General features: G+C 40.2%; 1 protein-coding gene across 3 annotated transcripts in view; it reads right to left on the reverse strand.

Moving 5' to 3' along the window:
- ENOX1 (ecto-NOX disulfide-thiol exchanger 1) overlaps positions 1-22,151 on the reverse strand; it is a 477,272-nt gene that overhangs the window by 167,557 nt on the left and 287,564 nt on the right. Inside the window, exon 1 of one of the 3 annotated variants that reach the window (XM_075265459.1) lies at positions 12,016-12,388. The exons of 1 other annotated variant lie outside the window; for it this stretch is intronic. In XM_075265459.1, coding sequence (XP_075121560.1) covers positions 12,016-12,043 — 28 coding nt within the window. In that variant the 5' untranslated portion in view covers positions 12,044-12,388. Of the gene's footprint in view, positions 1-12,015; positions 12,389-22,151 lie in introns of those variants that run through there. One more of the 3 variants, XM_075265458.1, reaches the window with a different exon arrangement.

The following is a 22,151-nucleotide window of genomic DNA, read 5'->3' on the forward strand; positions in this document are numbered from 1 at the left end:
ACCAGATACAAACGACAGGCAACTCTCACACCACTTCCTAATCAGTTGGAACTTTCACCAAAACAATCCTCCTCCTAGAGCCAAGAATCCTAAGGTGTAAACCACGAAAACCGGCAACATGTGGGGCCAGCCCTCTTCCTTAACCGCTTCACGACGGCTGACTGTATATAAACGTCGGCGCGGCTTGGGCTCTGTGCCGCGCCGACGTTTATAAACTGACCCTTTTAAAATGGGGATCGGGTCTCCCCGAGGGTCCGGAGCTCCGTGGACCTAGCGCTAATAGCTGCTGGGGTCCACGGAGACATGATCAGGACCTAATAGATTCAGGTCCTGATCATGTAGCAGCCGTCAGGGAAAGTTTGTTGCAGTAACAAACTTTCCCTGACATGAGATGCCGCCCACAGGTAAATGGTCCTGCGGGCGGCATCGTGAGCAGGTGTTAGCTATATGTTATAGCTAACACTGTGCCCGATGTACTCCGATTGGAGCTGGTGTCCAATCGGAGTTTAACCCCTTCAGTTCCGTGATCAAATATGATCACGGCACTGAAGTGGTTCTGCGATGTTATCGGCACCCCCTGCGGGGAGATCGGGGGGTGCCGATATGTAAAACCTGCACCCTGGGGTCTAACCAGTGACCCCAGAGTGCATGAGCCCCTCGTTACCTGGTTGACCCTGCCAGGTACTAAGAAAGCCAAGCGATGCGTCTACATCGCTTGGCTTCCTGTTACAGACTGGAGACACGTGCAGCCTGTGTCTCCAGCCTGATTGATTCAGCAATGAATTCATTGCAGAATCAAGTGTCCTAAAAGAGACACATAAAAAAAAGTGAAAAATAAATAATAAAGTGTTTGAAAAAAATTAATAAAGTTATAAAGCCCCAAAAATTCATTTTTATTCAATAGAAAATGAATTATATAAAAAAACCTAAAAATTAATAAAAACAATGCATATCTGGTACCGCCGCGTCCGTAACAATCTGTACAATAAAACTGAAATAATATTTAATGTACATGGTGAACGTCGGGAAAAAAAAATGGAAAAAACCCGTCGGAAGTAGTGATTTTTCGCCATCTCACCTAAAAAAAAAATGCTATAAAAAGTGATCAAAAAGTCATAATCACCCCACAACAGTGCCAATAAAAAGCACAGGTTGTCCCGCAAAAACTAAGCCCTCAAACAACACTGTCAACCGAAAAATAAAAATGTTACGCCTCTCAGAAGATGGCGATGCAAAAATCACTGATTTTGTCCCCAAATGTGTTTTTGTTCTGCAGAATTAGTATCGCATAAAAAAATATAAATGAGGTATCGCCGTAACCGTACCAACCCGCAGAATAAAGGCTACATGTTACTTATACTGTACACTGCATGCTGTAACCGTACTGACCAGCAGAATAAAGGTCACATATTACTTATACTGTACGCTGCATGGCGAAAAATTAAAAAGGTAAAACGCAATGCCAGAATTGATTTTATTTTTTTTTAAATCCAGCAAAAAAAGAGTTAATAAAATGTATTCAATAAATTGTAGGCACCCAAAAATGGTGTAATTACAAAATGCATCTCATCCCACAAACAAGCCCTTATATGGCCGCGTCACCAGGAAAATATAGAAATTATAGCATCTAGTAATGTGAAGACAAAAAAAAACCAAATCACCAAATCATTAGAACACAACTGGCTGCGTCAGGAAGGGAATATATAAGCTGTGCGAGCGTAAATCAGGGGACACTCCAGATTTACAGCTTATGAGCGAAAAGACACCAGAGGTGACCCCCAAAGTGACCCGCAGAGTGACTCCCCCAATTATAGGTGCTCCTGGGACATAGTAGGGAATTTGGTGTCTGCAATGTTCTCCGCACAGCTTATATATTCCCTCTTCACCATCCGCTGTGCAGTCACGTCCGGGATACTAATACTCACTACACCCCCTGATAAATTCTTTGAGGGGTGCAGTTTTCAAAATGGGGTCACTCCTTTGGGGAATCCACTTTTCTGGTACCTTACAGGCTCTACAAACATGACATGACGTCCAGATACCAAACATCTGAATCTGTACTCCAAAAGCCGCATTGCGCTCCTTCCCTTCTGAGCCCTGCTGTGTGCCCAAACTGCAGTTTATGACACATGTATGACACTGGTGTACCCGGGATACCGTACGCAATGCCATATGTGGGTATAAACTGATATAGGGGCACAGCTGGACACAGAAGGGTTGTTTGGTTTTTGGAGCACGGGCGGTTTTGGATTCCACGACACTTTTGCAGAGCTGAAATGCCCGTAAAGTGGAATCCCCTGATATGAGACCTTATTTTGGAAACTACACCCCTGAAGGATTTATCCAGGGGTACAGAGAGCATTTTTAACCCCCAAGTGTTGCTATAACTTATTAGCCATAAATGAATACGAAGCTGATTGTGAAAGGTAAAAATAATTTTTTCCAGGAATCCGTCATTTCAGTGCCTAATATTTTGTGCCCGACTTGTATCAGAGATGAACGCTCTAAAAGCTGTTGTGCCCGGGATAAATCCCATCAGTGGGGTAGTGTCCAAAATGCGGTGACATGTCTGCGGATTCCACTTTATTGGCAATTCAGGGGCTTTGCAAAAGTCCTAAAACCAAACTGTGCTCCAAAAACCAAAATAGCGCTCCTTCCCTTCTGTGCCCGGCTGTGCCCAAACAGCCGATTCTACCCACATATGGCATTACGTACGTTATCCGGGGTACACCAGTGTCATACATGTGGGCATAAACCGCCATTTGGGTACACAGCAGGGCACAGATGTGAAGGAGCGATATGTACATTTGGAGTGCAGATTTAGATTGTTGGTGTTTGGACACCATATCATATTTGCAGAGACCCAAAAAATGCCCTTACAAAATGGGGTCACTTCTTGGGGAATTCCAGTTTACTGTTGCCTCCAGGGCTCTACAAAAACAACATGGCGCCCAGAGGGTTCCTCTAAATCTGCACCCCAAAAGCTAAAAAGCGCAGTGCTCCTTCCCTTCTGAGCCCTGCTCTGTGCCCAAGTAGCAGTTTACACCCACATATATAATTTTTTGCCCCTCAGGATGGCTCCTTAATAGTTTTAGGAGTGCAGGTCTCTGACAACACAAAGTGGGTGCAATGTATTGGGCGCCAAAATGGCTGATTTCTTTAAAAATTTCAATTTTCTTTTTGTACGTTAATTTTTGGGAAGAATTTTTAGGCTCAAAATGATAATACGCCTTGATACATTCTTTGATGGGTGTAGTTTTTAAAATGGGGTCACTTTTGAGGGGTTTCTATTGTATTGATACATTAGGGGCTCAACAAATGCGACATGGCACCTGAAAACTATTCCAGCAAACCCTGCTCTCCAAAACCCAAATAGCGCTCTTTCCATTCTGAGCCCCACCAAGTACCCATACTGCAGATTATGGCCACATATGGGGTATTGCCGTGTTCAGGAGAAATTGTGTAACAAACTGCGGGGGGCTTTTTCTCTTTTAACTCCTTGTGAAAATAAAAACTTTGGAGATAAAGGGACATTTTAGTAATTTTTAACCTACACATCCCAAGGTTAGTAAAATCTGTGAAACGGCTATAGGGTCAAAATGCTCATTGTACCCCTCAATGAATACCTTAAGGGGTCTACTTTATAAAATGGGGTCATTTATGGGGGTTTTCAATTGATTTGGTAACTCAAATCTTGTTTGAATGCGCAATGGGCCTGAAACATTTAGAAGCAAAAATTATGTCTTTGAAATCCAGTTGGTGCTCCCTTCTTTTTGGGCCCTAACGTGTGTCCGTACATAGGATTAAGGCCACAAAGTGTACATTTTTGAACACAGGAGAAATGGGGTAATCTATTTTGGGGTGTTTCTCTTCATTTTCATGCATTATGGGGAAAAAAACTGCCTTTAAAATGACACTTTTGTGTAAAAAATATGATTTTTTTTTGTTTGACGCAAATTTTTTCAAAACCTATGGAGTCAAAATATTCATTATACCCCTCAATGAATAACTCACGGGGTCTAGTTTCTAAAATGGGGTCACAATTTGGAGGTTTCTACTATTTGGGCACCTTGAGGGCACTGCAAATGGGACATGGTGCTTGATCATGATTCCAGCAAAATCTGGCCTCCAAAACCCAATTAGCGCTCTTTCCGTTCTGAGTGCTGCCATGTGTCCGTATATCAGTATACCAGAACATATGGGGTATTGTTGCATTCAGTACAAATTGTGTAGCAAAATGTGGGTTGCAATTTCTCCTTTACCCCCTTTTGAAGATGGAAAATTGGGGGCTAAAGTGACATTATATCAGAAAAAAAATAATTTTAAATTTTCATGTCTCAATGGTAAAAAAAAAATCTGTGAAACACCCGTAGGGTCAAAGTGCTCACTATACCCCTGGATACATTCCTTGAGGTGTCTAGTTTTCAAAATGGTGTCATTTTGGGGGGGTTTCCACTGTTCTGGCACTTCAGGGGCTCTGCAAATGCGACATGGTGCCTGAAACAGATTCCAGCAAAATCTGCTCTCCAAAATCCCAATAGCGCTCCTTCTGTTCTGGACCCTACAGTGTGCCCATACATCATTTAACTTTCTCACATGGGACGGTTTCATGCTTGGGGGAAATTGCTTAATAGAATTTAGAATGCGTTTTCTCCTTTAACACGTTGTGAATGTGTAAATTCAAGGGTTAAATGAATATATTAGTGAAAAAAAATTTAAATTGTAAATTTGACCTCTATTTTGTTTTAATTGCCGTGAAATGCTGAAAGGGTTAAGAAACTTCCTAAATGCAGTTATGAATTCTTCCAGGAGTGTAGTTTTTAGAATGGGGTGATTTATGGGGGTTTCTATTAGAGAGGCCTTTCAAGACCCCTTCAGAACTGAACTGGTCCCTTGAAAAATGTGTGTTGGAAAGATTCTTACAAATTTGGAAAATTACTGCTTGACTTTTAAGCCTTATAACATCTGAAAAAAATGAAAGGGCAATTAAATTTTGATGCCAATATAAAGCAGAGATATGGTAAATTAAATGTATGAAGTAGTTTGGGTAGTATGACATTCTACATGAAAGGCATGCAATTTCAAAGTTTGAAAACTGCATTTTTTTCAAAATTTTCACCAAATTTCCTATTTTTTCATAATAAAAGACAAAACATCTTGACCAAAATGTACCACTGACACGATGTACAATGTGTCACGAGAAAACAATCTCAGAATCACCATGATAAGTTAATGCATCTCAAAGTTATTACCACATAAAGTGACACGTCAGATTTGAAAAATGAGGCCTGGTCATTTAGGTACTTTTAGGCTCTGTCTTGAAGAGGTTAAAAAGGCCCCAGAATCCTGGGGCAATATAAAACACCTGAGGTTCGATTCCTGGAACCTCAAGTATGCTAATAGGACTGACCCCAATACCAAACCAGATGGTCCAGTGGCAAAGCAACCACCAGCAGAATATAGGAGCCTGGATCAAATCCCCAGCTGACACACACACCAACATATACAAACAACCAGGTCATGACAGCATGTAGAAGATACAGATAATATGTTAAGAATAAAGTTAGGATTAAAAATTTCTCACTTTAAAACACAGAGAAGGATAAAGACTAACTGATCATTTTTTTAACATTAAAATTTGCACTTTAAGAATATTTTAATACACTTTTCATCAATTAGAAGTAAAAATGTCCTAATTATTTTTTATTCACATAGAAACATTTTTGCATTTCCAAAAACACTTCACTAAATTTCATTTTGAGTCACTTTGTCTCCTTGACATATATATGATTTATCTGTAAGAATAGAAGATCTAAATTTAATGTTGTGTCAAAAATATAGAAAAGTCTCTACTCTGATGGTGGATATTCTCTTTGAATTCAGGGAATGGTGAAAAAATTCCCTGACACTGCTCTGTGGCACAGAGTATGAGAGGTCGTGTATGTCGTGCACCAGACTTCACTACCAGCTATTTGTAGATGTCCATTTCCAGGGCTTAACAACATTTATGTTATATTTTAGTGTCAGTACATGCACAAAGTCCATGAACGTGTCTGATCCTGAAATAAGAAGTCTACCATCATGCGCTAGAAAGAAAATAATTATGTGTTGGAGGGTTATAAAAGCTTGTCAATAGAACTACAAGACGACAAAATTACTGGTTTAAGGCAAAAAGGACCATTTTTATACCATAAAATTATCCACAAGAAAATATCTTTTTTTTGCTCCTTGACGCTCATTGTGGGAAATTTATCAAAACTTGTATGTCAGTTTTCTGGCATAGAAGGCATGAAATAGTTGCAAATTGTGATTTATTTATTTTTCTGTATTATGCCACATTCCTTAAGGAGGGTGTAGTGATAAAGTGAGGCATGAGCAGAGTCACTGGCCCAGTTAGGGTGCATTCACACTGAGTAAACGCTAGCTTATTTTGTAGAGTAAAATTACACTTGTAAATTTTGCTATCCCATTGACTTCAATGACATTTTACAGGCGTATTTTTACAGGCGTATTTTTTACAGGCGTATTTTTACACTTGTAAAAAAATATCATTGAAGTCAATGGGATAGCAAAATTTACAAGTGTAATTTTACTCTACAAAATAAGCTAGCGTTTACTCAGTGTGAATGCACCCTAAGTTATCATTTAGGCTAAATAGGCGGAAATGCAGCGCTAAAGCGTTGCGGGAAGAACCGCTGTGCGAACGCATTGCGGTTCTCCCAGCAGCGCTTTCAACAGAAAGTTCACAGAGTTTTCCTCCGCAGACTTTCTGTTACAATTATATCTATAGGAAAGCCGCCGGCGTTTCCGTAGATATAATTGAGATGCTGCAATTTTCAAAGTTGCGACGGTTTTGGAAATCGCAGCGTGTCCGTGCTGTGATTTTTTCCACAAAGTAGGCATGGGATTCACATGAGTCCCATTCACTTTGCAAGTACTGTAAAACGCCATGTCTTTTACTGCGGCCAATTCGTGGCATTTCCAGCCAGTAGGGCCCCAGACTTACACTACTTTTCTGGTGTAAATGATGTCTTCACCATATGCAGACATACAGCCACGCTGGAGGCTGCCCTTGATTTATGACAAGGCACCCCTCTATATGAGGTGCATCCTCCAGCAGTATCTGGATTATCTAGAATGGCGTTTAGTAAGGAACTTCCTGCTTTTGTAACATCCTTTACAAGCTATATACCCGAAAGCACTTTACATACAGTCCTATGAAAAAGTTTGGGCACCCCTATTAATCTTAATCATTTTTAGTTCTAAATATTTTGGTGTTTATAACAGCCATTTCAGTTTGATATATCTAATAACTGATGGACACAGTAATATTTCAGGATTGAAATGAGGTTTATTGTACTAACAGAAAATGTGCAATATGCATTAAACCAAAATTTGACCGGTGCAAAAGTATGGGCACCTCAACAGAAAAGTGACATTAATATTTAGTAGATCCTCCTTTTGCAAAGATAACAGCCTCTAGTCGCTTCCTGTAGCTTTTAATCAGTTCCTGGATCCTGGATAAAGGTATTTTGGACAAACAATTCAAGTTCAGTTAAGTTAGATGGTCGCCGAGCATGGACAGCCCGCTTCAAATCATCCCACAGATGTTCAATGATATTCAGGTCTGGGGACTGGGATGGCCATTCCAGAACATTGTAATTGTTCCTCTGCATGAATGCCTGAGGATTTGGATTGGTGTTTTGGATCATTGTCTTGCTGAAATATCCATCCCCGGCGTAACTTCAACTTCGTCACTGATTCTTGAACATTATTCTCAAGAATCTGCTGATACTGAGTGGAATCCATGCGACTCTCAACTTTAACAAGATTCCCGATGCCGGCATTGGCCACACAGCCCCAAAGCATGATGGAACCTCCACCAAATTTTACAGTGGGTAGCATGTGTTTTTCTTGGAATGCTGTTTCTTTTTGGACGCCATGCATAACGCCTTTTTTTATAACCAAACAACTCAATTTTTGTTTCCAAAATGAAGCTGCCTTGTCCAAATGTGCTTTTTCATACCTCAGGCAACTCTATTTGTGGCGTACGTGCAGAAACGGCTTCTTTCTCATCACTCTCCCATACAGCTTCTATTTGTGCAAAGTGCGCTGTATAGTTGACTGATGCACAGTGACACCATCTGCAGCAAGATGATGCTGCAGCTCTTTGGAGGTGGTCTGTGGATTGTCCTTGACTGTTCTCACCATTCTTCTTCTCTGCCTTTCTGATATTTTTCTTGGCCTGCCACTTCTGGGCTTAATAAGAACTGTCCCTGTGGTCTTCCATTTCCTTACTATGTTCCTCACAATGGAAACTGACAGGTTAAATCTCTGAGACAACTTTTTGTATCCTTCCCCTGAACAACTATGTTGAACAATCTTTGTTTTCAGATCATTTGAGAGTTGTTTTGAGTAGCCCATGATGCCACTCTTCAGAGGAGATTCAAATAGGAGATCAACTTGCAATTGGCCACCTTAAATACCTTTTCTTATGATTGGATACATCTGGCTATGAAGTTCAAAGCTCACTGAGGTTACAAAACCAATTTTGTGCTTCAGTAAGTCAGTAAAAAGTAGTTAGGGGAATTCAAATCAATAAAATGATAAAGGTGCCCATACTTTTGCACCGGTCAAATTTTGGTTTAATGCATATTGCACATTTTCTGTTAGTACAATAAACCTCATTTCAATCCTGAAATATTACTGTGTCCATCAGTTATTAGATATATCAAACTGAAATGGCTGTTGCAAACACCAAAATATTTAGAACAAAAAATGATTAAGATTAATAGGGGTGCCCAAACTTTTTCATAGGACTGTATATACTCGTACTTATAGAAAGCTACAGTACTAGCGAGCGCTTGACAAGTTGCATCCATGGGGATATGCCTCTCATTTCTATGTAGGAAGTAGGGCACCAATTATCTGCAGGAATGCATGCTCTTGACTTGTAATTATGATATATTCAATCTGATGTCCTGACCTGAAATGCACTGGAAACCGATGGCAACATATATTATTAAAAAAAGATGAGAAAGTTAAGGCTAATGAGGTAATTTCTGAAAATGGCTTAATTTACATTCATGAAAAGTGGTAATTTTTTAACTATTTTTTTAATACATAATGAAAATGACAGATAAAAAGGGTCTCTATTGGGCTTATTTGTTCATTAGGAATGTGGTGAATGTCTAGATGTAATTTTACTGAAACGCCAGGGAATTCTTAGACCAATCTCTTTTGCCTGGATATAGGTAAAGACACAGTTTTCGGAGGTTGAGTCCTTCTAGCTGGAGGTAACACTTGGGTTTGCTGCACAGCAACTAGCAAAGGTTTTGGAGATGCAAGAGAAATGCAATTCCTGTTTTACTGTATTTCAGTATTGTTCCTTGAACATGATGGTCTGTCTGTGCACAACAGTGCTTGATACTATCTGAAATAGAAGTCAATATGGATATAATGTTTGGGAATTAGATTTCATTAATATATTCTACTAATAAAATGTGTGTGCAACAGTACTCATAAGTCAGAAAACAGGAAAATCAAGGCTATGTAACAAGTGACTTACCAAGCATCTTGATCCAATGCTTGTAAAAGGATTTTCTAGAAGGGTCAAGGGCCTGTTATAACACAAACCTACTGGCGATTTGAGATCTTGGATGTGAGCTGCATGGACTTCATGTATGACAGTACACAGAGCCCAGCACAGGCCAAGACCACCCACACCAGGAGGCTAAGCACCATAGCACTACCTGCAGGGGATGTATAACACGTCAGTCCTGACCCTGCCACCTCCCAGGGTAAGGTTTAATGAAACTCATGGAGGACTGAAGACTGGAAGGGAAATATCAAACATTTTATGATCATTATTTTATTTGTGCTACAAAACATATTGACCAATATACAACGTATGTGCTATTAAAGATATGGGACTTTATTTTTTATTTATTTATTTTTTATACCTGTCACTTATTAAAAACTGTGATTCTAGCACTGCAAGAAAATACAAGTGCAGGCATGTCCATTAATAACATATGCAGCAGTGGGAAAAACTTCCTACACTCATTAAGGAAAAACATTAAAAAAAAAACAAAACTTGCCAATAATTAAAATGTTGTGTACTGTGTCGATATCACCACCCCAGGCTGATATTATACCCATGTATAGCGCCCACGATGTCAACAAGAAATATCATAGAATATGGACACAAAATAATTGCTAAACCAAAATTGTATTAAACACTATAAATACAGTAAAAGGGTTTATTTAAATCATTTTATCTGTAGACTACAAGGTAACAATGTTACAATAAAGTGCATTATCCATCCCAGCAAACACTGCTATAATATGTATACATCCATTACCAGCACAGCAGGGGGATTTTCTAAACTTATAAATAAAGAACTCATCCTACCAAGGGAATACATTCATCTGAAATTTTGGACAGTAAATGTTATTTAGATTCACATGAAAAATTGCCCAGTGTTTAATGTTTTCGGAAAGATTAAGAATCGATATTTGCTTCCTGATTCTTTAAATTAATCTAAAAAAACCTATAGCATATAGTATATAACTAAGGGAGCTTTTAAGATAATCTTTTACAGACACTTGGCCATTACATCGCATTGTCACTTTACTGAAAAGTAGAATTGACTACCCATTTTATTACAACCGTATGCAAAAAAATATGTATACTGTGTGGATGAGATTTGTTCTTTTTTCCATAAAAGTCATTGACCAAGGAATCCAGCTGTATAGGCATATGTCTGGGGTATACTGTTGGCAGCGCCATATATTGCTGGACTGCTGTGGCTTTACAGCATTGTTTAATAAAACTGGTCATAAACTCTTTTGTCATCTTCACATAAAGGTACCGCAAAACCATCAAAACAGAATCTGGGGCCTTGCAAGTCTACTATTTTATTTCATTTTGCAGCTTTTCATTGGGGTATTGGTGCTTACTGAATCACGTTTGGTTGTTTTCAGTGAAGTGCTTGTACTTTTATAGGTTCTTTACTATAAAAGTCATAATTCTCAAAATTTGCCAAGCTTTAGAGATGGAAAGGGCAAATATGAACCCAACTCAACCACATTACAGTGCTCGTGGGGGTTGTCAAACAGCTTTCCATTGGCTATGAATGACAATGTTAGGGAGCCTTTACACAGAGTTTACGCTCCGCTCATTCTGAACGTAAACTTGTTCAAAATGAGTGGCGTTAAAACAGATCCCATTGATTTCTATGGGTGCCAGCTTATGCGCGCTATCCACTGAAATCAATGGGAGGCTTTTTTTAGCTATTGCTTTCAATGTGATACACGCGTATGCCGGCCGCCATAGAAATCAATGGGATCTGTTTTAATGCCACTCATTCTTTACGTTCAGAATAAGTGGAGCGTAAACTCTGTGTGAAGGCTCCCTTATGCCATGGCTCTGCCTGTGTAATTACTTCTTTGTCTTTTCTCTAGTCTTGTATTATGTTCAAGAACTAGGACATATTAGAATAAGGAATATTTTACTTTTTGCATGATGCACAGACTTCAAGGAAGTTAAACATTATGATAAATAACCATATATAATAAAATGTTATCATATTTGTAATACAGGAGATCCCGAAACAAATGCACTTTTTTGTGTGTGTATTGAAATGCATGCAGTAACCACAAAACTTGTACATTGGCTTCTCAGAGTTATTAAATTAACTTTACTGTAATCCCACAAAATGCGCCATACAAATACATTATATAAATCTGAGCCTTTATATTCTGTTAACAAGTTACAAAATAATCACTTATATTTACTGTGTGTAATGTATAGCACAAGTGGAAGGGAATTATTTACATTTCTTTCATTGCATCTTTCAATACAATGTGATGAAATGCTATATTTGTATTTGCACATATGAAAACAAAAGATTACTAGTACAAGGTAATGCGACCATTTCTTATTCTAAGTTTCCCACTCTAAAAACTTTTTTCATTTTGGATCTTTTAAATGTGTAATTTTGTGTTTCTTACCTAAGATTAGATCTGGGCTGGGGTTCATTCTGTCCAAGCCTTAGAAGGATCTGGAGACACCACTTAATCTATCAGTATATACAAGCTATTGGCACCTCATACAGTGTACTTAGCCGTGTAAAACAAACCCTTGCAAGGAAGGAAATCTCTAAAGGCTTTCTGCCATGAACCGGTCAAGTGTCATTAAGATGCCTGGGTAAATCAGTGACATATTCGTGTGAACAAAGTCAGCTTTACTAGTCTATTAGAGAAAATGTACCTTGAAGGAATTACACAACAGAGTGTGACCAGTGTAAACCAGCAGCAAATTACCATTTAACATGTGTGTGTGGATGGTCACAACTAGAAGCCATGTTACTATTTAAACACAAGTAACTAATGAAGTAGCTGAGACATGGGCTGCGGGCCATAAAGGAGCGAGATTAGAAATCCAGACACATACCAGGAGATCTACTCAAACATAAATAATGGCTATTTACTTAAACTGCAGCCACCTCCGGCTATAATAAACATTATATAAAATAAAGCATCTTCTTCTGCTTGTAATGACCTGTAAGTAAATACTGCAAGTAAAGATTCTGTCATATATTAAACACAGGCAGAAAATATCTGCAAAGAAGCGAGCTTCAGGCAGATTCCACGGCTGATTCAGCCACAGCGTCCGCCTCGCGACAGCACCCTCCGGACTAGGCCCATTCATTTGGGCCTACTCTGGAGTGGGAAGCTGCGACTGTCGGAAGCCGCGGCAGGCGAATTTTGGTCCTATTCTAACGTGGCTTCCTGCGTCAAAATCAGGACCAAAATACGCTGATCACTATCCCGTGTGAACTAGCCCTTATAGTATCTTCCGACTCAGGCGGCTAGTCCTGGCCCTCAGCTCTGTAAAACAGCCAAGTGCCAGAAGTGCCTGTAGCAATACAGTGTTTTATTACTACGGTGCTGAATGTTAACTATACGCTCAGTCCAATGAAGGGGTTAAAAAAAAAAAACAATCTAATTGGTTGCTTATGGCTTCACCTTCACTTTTGCCTTGAATTACTTTTGATAAATGTCTGTCTCAAACAGAAAAATCTGTACACCAGCCTAAATTCATTCCCCCACTGGCACTAACTGTGCCAAATTATTAAGAGAGTCTGGCCCCCCAATAATTCAGGCCCACTCCCATGCACCAGAATTGAAAACTAAGCCATTCAGGAACTGACAGAGCTTTCGGGTATAGGGCTAGTTTTCTTGTGTGAGTTAGAGTAAATTTGTCAGGCCAAGGCATAGAAAGAGTGCAATGGTGAATTTGAATTTGGTGCAAAAAAGAGCAGTGCTCCAAAAAGGATGTACCATGAGGACTAGTGAATATTTGACATTTTTGGTCGGTGTATCATCTATTTTACAAAAAGCAGCATGCTCGAGGTATTGTGCTTTAAGGGATTTTTTGACCCTTAGATCTCTATTAAAATATTTATACAAATGGGTTTTCAGATAAGTATTTTGTTTAACAGAACAATAAAACCATATGTTAAGGCAGCTAACACTAAAGAAGATCAAAGACAGGGTCATGAGGATTTTTAAACATACCATATATACTCGAGTATAAGCTGAATTTTTCAGGACAGTTTTTGTGCTGAAAAAGCCCCCCTTGGCTTACACTCGAGTCAACAAAATTTTATTTTATTTTTTTTAAATGGGGAGGGGGGGTCTATGACCAGCCGCAATATCAATGTATAGAATTTCCCATAAAATAGTGGGAAGAAAAAAAAAAAGTTCTAAATCCCTCCTTTTCCTAGAATACATACAAAAGAAAATTACTGTGAAACACATACACATTAGATATCCCTGTGTCTGAAAGTGCCCGGTCTACTGAATATAGGGTATCTGTAGTGCTCCTGTTCTGTCAGGAAGGGGTTAATAGGAGCACTGCAGATAACCTATATTCAGCCAGACTGAATTGCAAGTGGGAGGGGGGGGGGGATCCCAGTCCTCAAGCTCAGGGAAGGGGCAGACAGACAACCAAAACACCCCCTCCCCTTTCCCAGCACCTACTGCACCCAAAAACTCCGACCATTTTAATTTTTGAAAATTTCCAGTAGCTGCTGCATTTTTCCCCTTAGGCTTATACTGGAGTCAATAAGTTTTCCCAGTTTTTTGTGATAAAATTAGGGTCCTCGGCTTATATTCGGGTCGGCTTATACTCGAGTATATACGGTACATTAAACATACACTTAGATTAACAAATGTATATATTTAGCTTGAATTCTGACAAACATGTTTTTTTTCTACATAGATAAAGGAGAATAGGTGTTATCTCCAGCATCAAGATGAAACAGACATGTTGAAATCAACAATGTATTCCCCTACTTTCTACCAAAAGTTGAAGTCATGAAACCTCATGGTCGGTCGTGTCTTCATCGTGGAGTTTGATCAATATTTATCCAATGTATATAGGCACCTTATCTCTTGCCTGGCCATATTGTGTTCACATCCTTTCAAAATAAAGTAAAAGGTGAATATTAAATCTCTAGGGTTGTTGTGTTGGATGATACATCAAATACATCAAACATGTGCAGCTACGCTATTCATTTCACATCATCTTGACATGAAAGGCAGAAGACAATAAGAAAAAATGGCCACAAATAGCAGGGACTTTGGTAACATTATGAACTAGCAAACGAGAAGCTCATTTAACTCAATAACAATAGATGGGGGCAGATTTATTAAAGGGATCCTATCATTACAATCCCTTTTTTTCTAACACGTAGTAATAGCCTTAAGAAAGGCTATACTTCTCCTACCCTTAGACGTTTTCTCCGTGCCGCCGTTCGGTAGATATTCCGTTTTCTGTCTTTATGCAAATTAGTTCTTTTGCAGCACTGGGGACGTCCCCAATGCTGTGAGAGAAGGCTCCAGCAATGCCTCTACGCGTCGTCTTCCAGCCAGGCTTTCGATCTTCTTTGCATGCGCAATAAGGCTCTGCCAGCGGGCCATTTTTTTGTGGCCACTTACTACAAGAGCTCGCGTAAGCAGCCACAAAAAAATGGCCGCGCGTAGGTGCAGTTGGCTATGCCCGCTGGCAGAGACAATTGCGCATGTATAAAGGATTGAAAGCCAGTCCGGAAATTGACGCGTAGAGGTCGGTTCCTGAAGAAGATGGAGGCGGCGCTGGAAAGTTCTCTCGTGACATGTTTGAGCGCTGGGGTCCGCCCCCAGTGCTGTGAAAGAACTCATTTGCATGAAGACTGAAAACATAAAGACTTAAAGCTATTCCTACGTGTTCATTAGAAAAAAATGAATTCTAAAGATAGAATCCCTTTAATACTGGCATTTTGTACACCAGTCTTAACAAAGGCCTGAGTGGCACAAAGCGAACCTGAATTATCAAGAGGCCAGAAAACGGACTTTGAAGTGTTAATAAATCTCCCCAATGTTTTTATTTGAGTTACAATTTACTCTCACAAAGTGATTTGACGGATTTACAAAATTATCAATCTGAACAACATCCTATGCCGGACTGTCACATGGTGTCTGCTGGGTGGCAGTATGCTGCATCCGCAACAAACTGTGTGCGGTTGTATTACACGATATACTGCTGGCCATTATGTCACAACCCAACCTTATTCGATAATGTTACCAAGTTGTGGGTGCTTACATCTAGTTTACATAAATGCATCAAACCTTTAGAGATCGCATGATCTTAAAACTTTATAGCATCTTACTCCTGGAAATATATGAAACAATGACCTACTTGGTATGACCAGTTTGGGGAAGAGGATTCCTCCACAGTCTGACGCTGTCCAATCAGTGCTATCAGTATCTAAATGTATGGGGGACCCAGATTGAAAAGAAGAATAGTGGGGCCAAATTGTCACTTTATTCAAAGATTTCCAGGACAAATAAGAGAGGAATGGGAAACTGTAATATTTCAGGAAACCTATAAGTCGTTTTTAAACCGCATATGTCAGGAGAAATGACAGACTTTCTTTAAGCCTATTTGTGATACCTTTCAGCACACCAATCTGTTCTATGCATTTACTGTATTGTGAATCTGAACAAAGGAGATGGCGATGTTAAAGCGTTTTCTGTATATCTCAGTAAAGGCACAATACAGTAGTGGATGCATCAATCGCTTGGCATTTCCCAGTCACCCTCTTGAGTCCTGGTTTCAGCTGCTACTGTCAATACATCAAACTGTTCCGACAAAACTTGTAGCTGTCTATGGAAGTACAACTTTCATGTAAGTCAGCAGTGGCCAGGTTTTGAAGCCAATGCCATATTGCAGGTCTGTTACAGTCTACAAAAAAGCTATTCATTTATGAGCGTGAAATGTAATTCTTTAGATACCTCTGTTTTGGCTTCTGTGCCAAGTGAGTGATGGTAGGTTGCCGGTTACAAAGAAACAAAGCAGAAGGGACATCACACTGTAAGCGATTGTATAGAACACAATGATGGAGGTCTCCTGCTAATTTGTACAACGTGGACAAGCTGATTTGAGGTTATCTGTGCAATGTAAAGGGTGAGTGTTTAAGGACATAACATCAGGCTAAATAAAGGCCCAGACAAAGAGCAGCGATAGGGAAACATGTCCAGGTAATTGAAAAGTGAGAGCAGTTAACTCCTTCTCTGCAAGACAAACCAGCCTCGCATATCTACGGAAAGAATACACTGGTGCTAGAGTTTAGATTAATCCCCCTGTCACACAGCGTGCATCTGTTATGGAAAGTAAAACAGGAAGGGATAATCATTTTAAGTCTTGTTGGCTAAACATATACATTGGGCCTGCTGCAGCCCATGCATTCCAATTTGTCACTTAATCAAGCAGAACTGTGTAAAGAATGCTTTTCCATTAAGGAAGAACAAACACTAGCTCCAAGGCTCTTCCATACTTTTATCTTCAATGTCTTGCTGTCCTTAAAAAAACCTTTCCGCACGCTTATAAAGTGCACAGGTTCACATGGATGGCCTTTGTAGAAGTAAGAACTTGGCTAGCCTATCACATTTAGACATTATTTAATGCTATTGTATTTAAATAGCTTCTTTCTATACCCAGGCCGAGATGGGAAATTACAACGTGACTGCTGCCAAGCTGTTTTTCCATTTCTCACCTGTCAGCAAAGTGCCAATCCAGTTTTGAGATGAACACCTAAGTTATTTGAGACAAATTGCCAGGGATGTATAGCTTAGGATACAGCTCCAGCATCATTCTGCAGGCATAATCCTTTTCATTTATTCTCTACTTCTTGCTAATATAGGAAAAAGCAATGATAGACAAAGAGTTTGGGTGCAGGATCAGGTTAAAGGGATTCTATCATTAGAATCCCTTCTTGAACTAAGACCATGTCAGAACAGCCTTAAAGGTGCTCTATCAGCAGATTTACGGGTTATGAGCTGAAGATATTCTGCTATTAGTGTGTCAAAAGACCCCCATGTTTTTTAATTATCTTTGTAATCGATATGTAAATTAGCTGGATCGTGTACGGTGGGCGTGTCGTGAACCCCTTAGCATCATAGCTTCTGCACGTCCATTGATGCCTCCAAGCACCCCTCCTCCTGCTTATTCACGTTGGTTTCTATTAAAAGCTATTGAAAGCACGCACGTGCGCAGTAGCGCTCCCTCTGGCGCGCTTCTGCGCACGCTCCAGTGCCATTTTCCCATAGAAACCATTGCAAGCTGGAGCATGTGCTTTTAATAGAAACCGACGTTAATAAGCAGGAGGAGGGGGGGCTTGGAGGCAGCGGTGGACGTGCAGAAGCTATGATGCTAAGGGGTGCACGACACGCCCACCGTGCACGATCCAGCTAATTTACATATCGATTACAAAATTAATTTAAAAAACGGGGGGGGGGGGCTTTTTACACACTAATAGCAGAACCTGAATAGCATTTTAAAGGCTATTCAGGAATATGTTTAGCTCATAACCCGTAAGTCTGCTGATAGAACACCTTTAAGAAAGGCTATTCTTTTCCTACCTTTATTATTCTGATCCAAGCTGACAATCCTGTGTCATTTCCTTTTTTTTCCCCATTTGCAAACGAGTCTTCAGAAAGCACAGGGGACGTGCTGTGCTGTCCAAAGACTCTTCGCTACGTCATCGGCTGCGTCTTCAGCTAAAAGAGCTGACTGCGCATTTCTATTCGGCCATTTTCCTGTGGCCTCTTACACGAGTGTCACTGGAAAATGGCCGAACTGACATGCGCATTTGGCATTGCTGGCTGAAAACGCGGGCGATGACGTGACGAAGAGGCGGTTGGCGGGAAGAAAATAGAGGCGTTGCCGGAGAGTCTTTGGAAAGCACAGGGGATGCCCTCCGTGCTTTTTGAGCAAAGGGGAATGCCCCCTCCGCTTTCTGAAGACTCATTTGCATACGGCAAAAAACCGAAACAACACAGGAACAGCGGCGCAGTTCAGAATAATAAAGTAGGAGAAGAATCCCTTTAAACAAGAGGGAGTATTTCTTAAGAACGGAGATAATGAAGCCAGTCTTGCCCAACAGACACAAGACGTTCCATTACCACTAAGGGGATCCAGCCTCATAGCAATTCTTGAACCTGTAGGTGCACCAGGCTTCATATCTACACCAGTCTGGAACTGACTTACATTTGGGATATAACTTGCACCAGTTTTCTGGTGTGAGTTATAATAAATTTGGCATACCGGGGTTTCTGTGCCCTGGTCAGCCTAGATTCCCAACCCACTCCATGCAATGTCTAAAACAAAAGTCAGCGGAGAAAGGGTGCAGAGATGAGCAATTGTGCACCAAAAAATTCACAAACTTGATGTAAATTCTTGGCTAGTTTCTAGGAGCATTAGCCTTAGTCAATGTGGGCTAAGGTTTATCTGTTGCCTGTTACAGTGGGTGAGAGTAAATATGAATAGGAACTACACATAAAAAAATAAACACTATTTAGAAAGAGCCTACGTTTTAATTATGAAACATAGTAAGAGATATTATTAAAAAACTGGTTGTAGAAGCGTACATACTGGTCCAATAAGCAAGCAATGTCTTATACATGTGAGAGAAAATCCAGATAAACATAAAGAGCACACAAACTGTATAAGAAAGGGTCTGTTTGTTATAATGTCCTGAGTGGAACATCAAGCACAGAATAATAAACATTTGTGTGAAATGTTCAGATAACTTTTACAATAAACCACAAGTGTGTTTTACATATTTTAATTTCTATGCTGCAATGATTCCTATTAAATGTTTACCATTAGAAATTGTCCACAATGCTTGTTACAAAGCCGTATAATCTGCAGGGTCAGAGAGAGAAGGTTTCCTAGGCGGGGCAGACACGTACAGTAAGTGCAGCCAGTGTGCGCATATTTTACCCTATCCAGACAATGATGTCACCATCAACAGCTACCAAGAACTAGACACTGACTTTCATTATTTATCTTCATTTGCTGCCAGGTTTTTGATATCCAGAGAGAGAAAAAAAACAAAACACCCAGTACATAAACTGCCAATAATCCTGTATATCAGTGAAATTGCACCTTCCTGTCACTTCAATCTGAACCTATACCAGAGATCCTTCCCATCTCCAATTGAAGATATGGAATGGAATATAAATTTGAAAGGTGTCATTTTCAGGTCCATATATCACCCATCATTTTCTGTCTACAGGTCCTATGTAGAAAACAGGAGAAATTTATCATTGGGGGAATTTGTAAAGTCAATTTTGCTGGAGTCGGTGTTGACATAAATTGCACCAAATGTCGCTCGATGTATAACTTCAATGCATCTCACATGTGTGTCCTGAAATGTTACTTCATTTTTAATGCCATCAAAATGACTTAAGTGATATTGCGATAATTTTTATAATTTTTTTTTTTTAAAGAAACCACAGTTGATAAATCTGGGGTACAGAGAGCTAGACAGGCTAACCATGTTCACTTTCCAGCCAATTTTTGAAAAGAGGAATGAGTGGTGAAGAAAACAAAAAGTGGCTTTTAACCCCGCCACCCCCCCCCCCCCCAAAAAAAAAAAAAAAAAGCTAAAGTTGATTTTTTATTATTTTTTTTTACATCAGAATTCTGCAAATTCTGCTTTGTTTTTATTTCATTACTGTGTCTCTCTAAGGGTATGGCGGAATTTGCAGTGGATTTAGAGGCGGAATTGGAGGACAAATCTGGGGCAGATTCTGCCTTGAATTTGCCTCCTATTGTTTTGAATGGGAGGCAGAGGGACGTGGGAAAAAGAAGCCTCCTGCTCGATCTTGCTGCAGATTCCATGTCTCAAGACTCCCTGCTGATCAGGCTCAATCAGCTGCAGGAAGCCATAACAGAGTGCAGGGCAACATCAGCATCCCGTTGCGACTAGACCACGGGCAAAAAGGCCAGCGGTGGAAAATAAAGAGGAATTAAACATAGCCTAATAGGTAGTGGGAAAAAAAAGTAAGGCCACTCTTATGTCGTCCATGAGGCCTTTAGTTAGCTACATTTAGAGGTATACATTAGGAAAAACTCCTGACATATACAGAATGCCAAGAGTGTGCAAAGCAGTAATCAAAGCAAAAGGTGGCTACTTTGAAGAACCGAGAATATAAGATATATTTTCAATTATTTCACACTTTTTAATAATAATACATTTTATTTATATAGCGCCAACATATTCCGCAGCGCTGTACAATTTGTAGGGTTCAAATACAAACAGAAAGATACATTACAAAGAAAGTCATTTCACACACTGGGACTGAGGGCCCTGCTCGCAAGAGCTTACAATCTATGAGGTAGAGGGGGTGACACAAGAGGTAGCAGGGGTAGCATTGCTTATGCAGAGGTCAGACACTTTTGTAATAGAAGTAACTGTCATTACACAAACATAAAACTTTATGAGCTGTCAACAGTCGTGTCCTTGAACATGTGGATGGAGCTTGGACCTATAAAGTTAGCCTGAAATGGAATCATATCATGTGGGGAAATGTGGGAGCGGGGACAGAGGAGGGTTAAGGGTTTACGTTAGAAATTGTGATAGGCCTGTCTGAAAAGATGTGTCTTTAGTTTGCGTTTGAAACTGTAGAAATTGGGAGTTAATCTGATTGTCCGGGGTAGAGCATTCCAGAGAAGTGGTGCAGCTCTGGAGAAGTCTTGTATACAAGCGTGGGAGGTTCTGATAATAGAGGATGTAAGTGTTAGGTCATTGAGTGAACGGAGAACACGGGTTGGGCGGTAGACGGAGATGAGGGAAGGAAATGTATGGAGGTGCGGCATTATGGAGAGCCTTGTGGATGAGAGTGATAACTTTATATTTTATTCTATAATGAATAGGCAGCCAATGTAACGACTGGCACAGACCAGAGGCATCACTGTAGCGTCTAGCCTGGTAGATGAGCCTGGCCGCTGCATTCAGAATAGATTGTAGAGGGGAGAGTTTAGTGAGGGGAAGACCGATTAGTAAGGAGTTACAGTAGTCAAGGCGAGAATGAATCAGAGAGACAATAAGTGTCTTTAGTGTATCTCTGATAAGGAAAGGGCGTATTCTGGAGATGTTTTTGAGGTGGAGGTGACATAAACGTGCAAGTGATTCAACATGAGGGGTAAAGGAAAGGTCTGCGTCAAACATGACCCTGAGGCAGCGGGCCTGCTGCCTAGGAGTTATAGTAAGGCGTGAGACTACAATGGATATATCAGGGACAGATTTGTTAGATGGTGGAAACAGTAGTAGTTCAGTCTTGGAGAGATTTAGTTTCAGATAGAGTGAGGACATGATTTTTGAGACAGCACAATACAGGGGTGATGTCACGGGAAGATGTGTATAATTGGGTGTCAACAGCATAAAGATGGTACCTGAAGCCAAATCTGGCGATGGTTTGTCCAATGGGGGCTGTGTAGAAAGAAAAGAGCAGGGGGCCTAGGACCAAGCCCTGAGGAACCCCAACAGTAAGGGAAAGAGGGGAGGAAACAGAGCCCGCAAATGATACACTGAAAGTGCGGTCTGAAAGATAAAAGGAGAACCAGGAGAGCGCAGTGTCGTTGAGTCCAACTGAGCGGAACATAATTACGATGGTCAACAGTGGATTTAGCCATTAGGAGATCATTGGAGACTTTTGTGAGAGCCATTTCAGTAGAGTGCAGAGTGCGGAAACCAGATTGTAAGGGGTCAAGCAGAGAGTTAGCAGAGAGATGGTGGATTAAACGAGAATAGACC

This window comes from Leptodactylus fuscus, chromosome 2 (assembly GCF_031893055.1).
Source record: "Leptodactylus fuscus isolate aLepFus1 chromosome 2, aLepFus1.hap2, whole genome shotgun sequence".
Taxonomy (NCBI): domain Eukaryota; kingdom Metazoa; phylum Chordata; class Amphibia; order Anura; family Leptodactylidae; genus Leptodactylus; species Leptodactylus fuscus.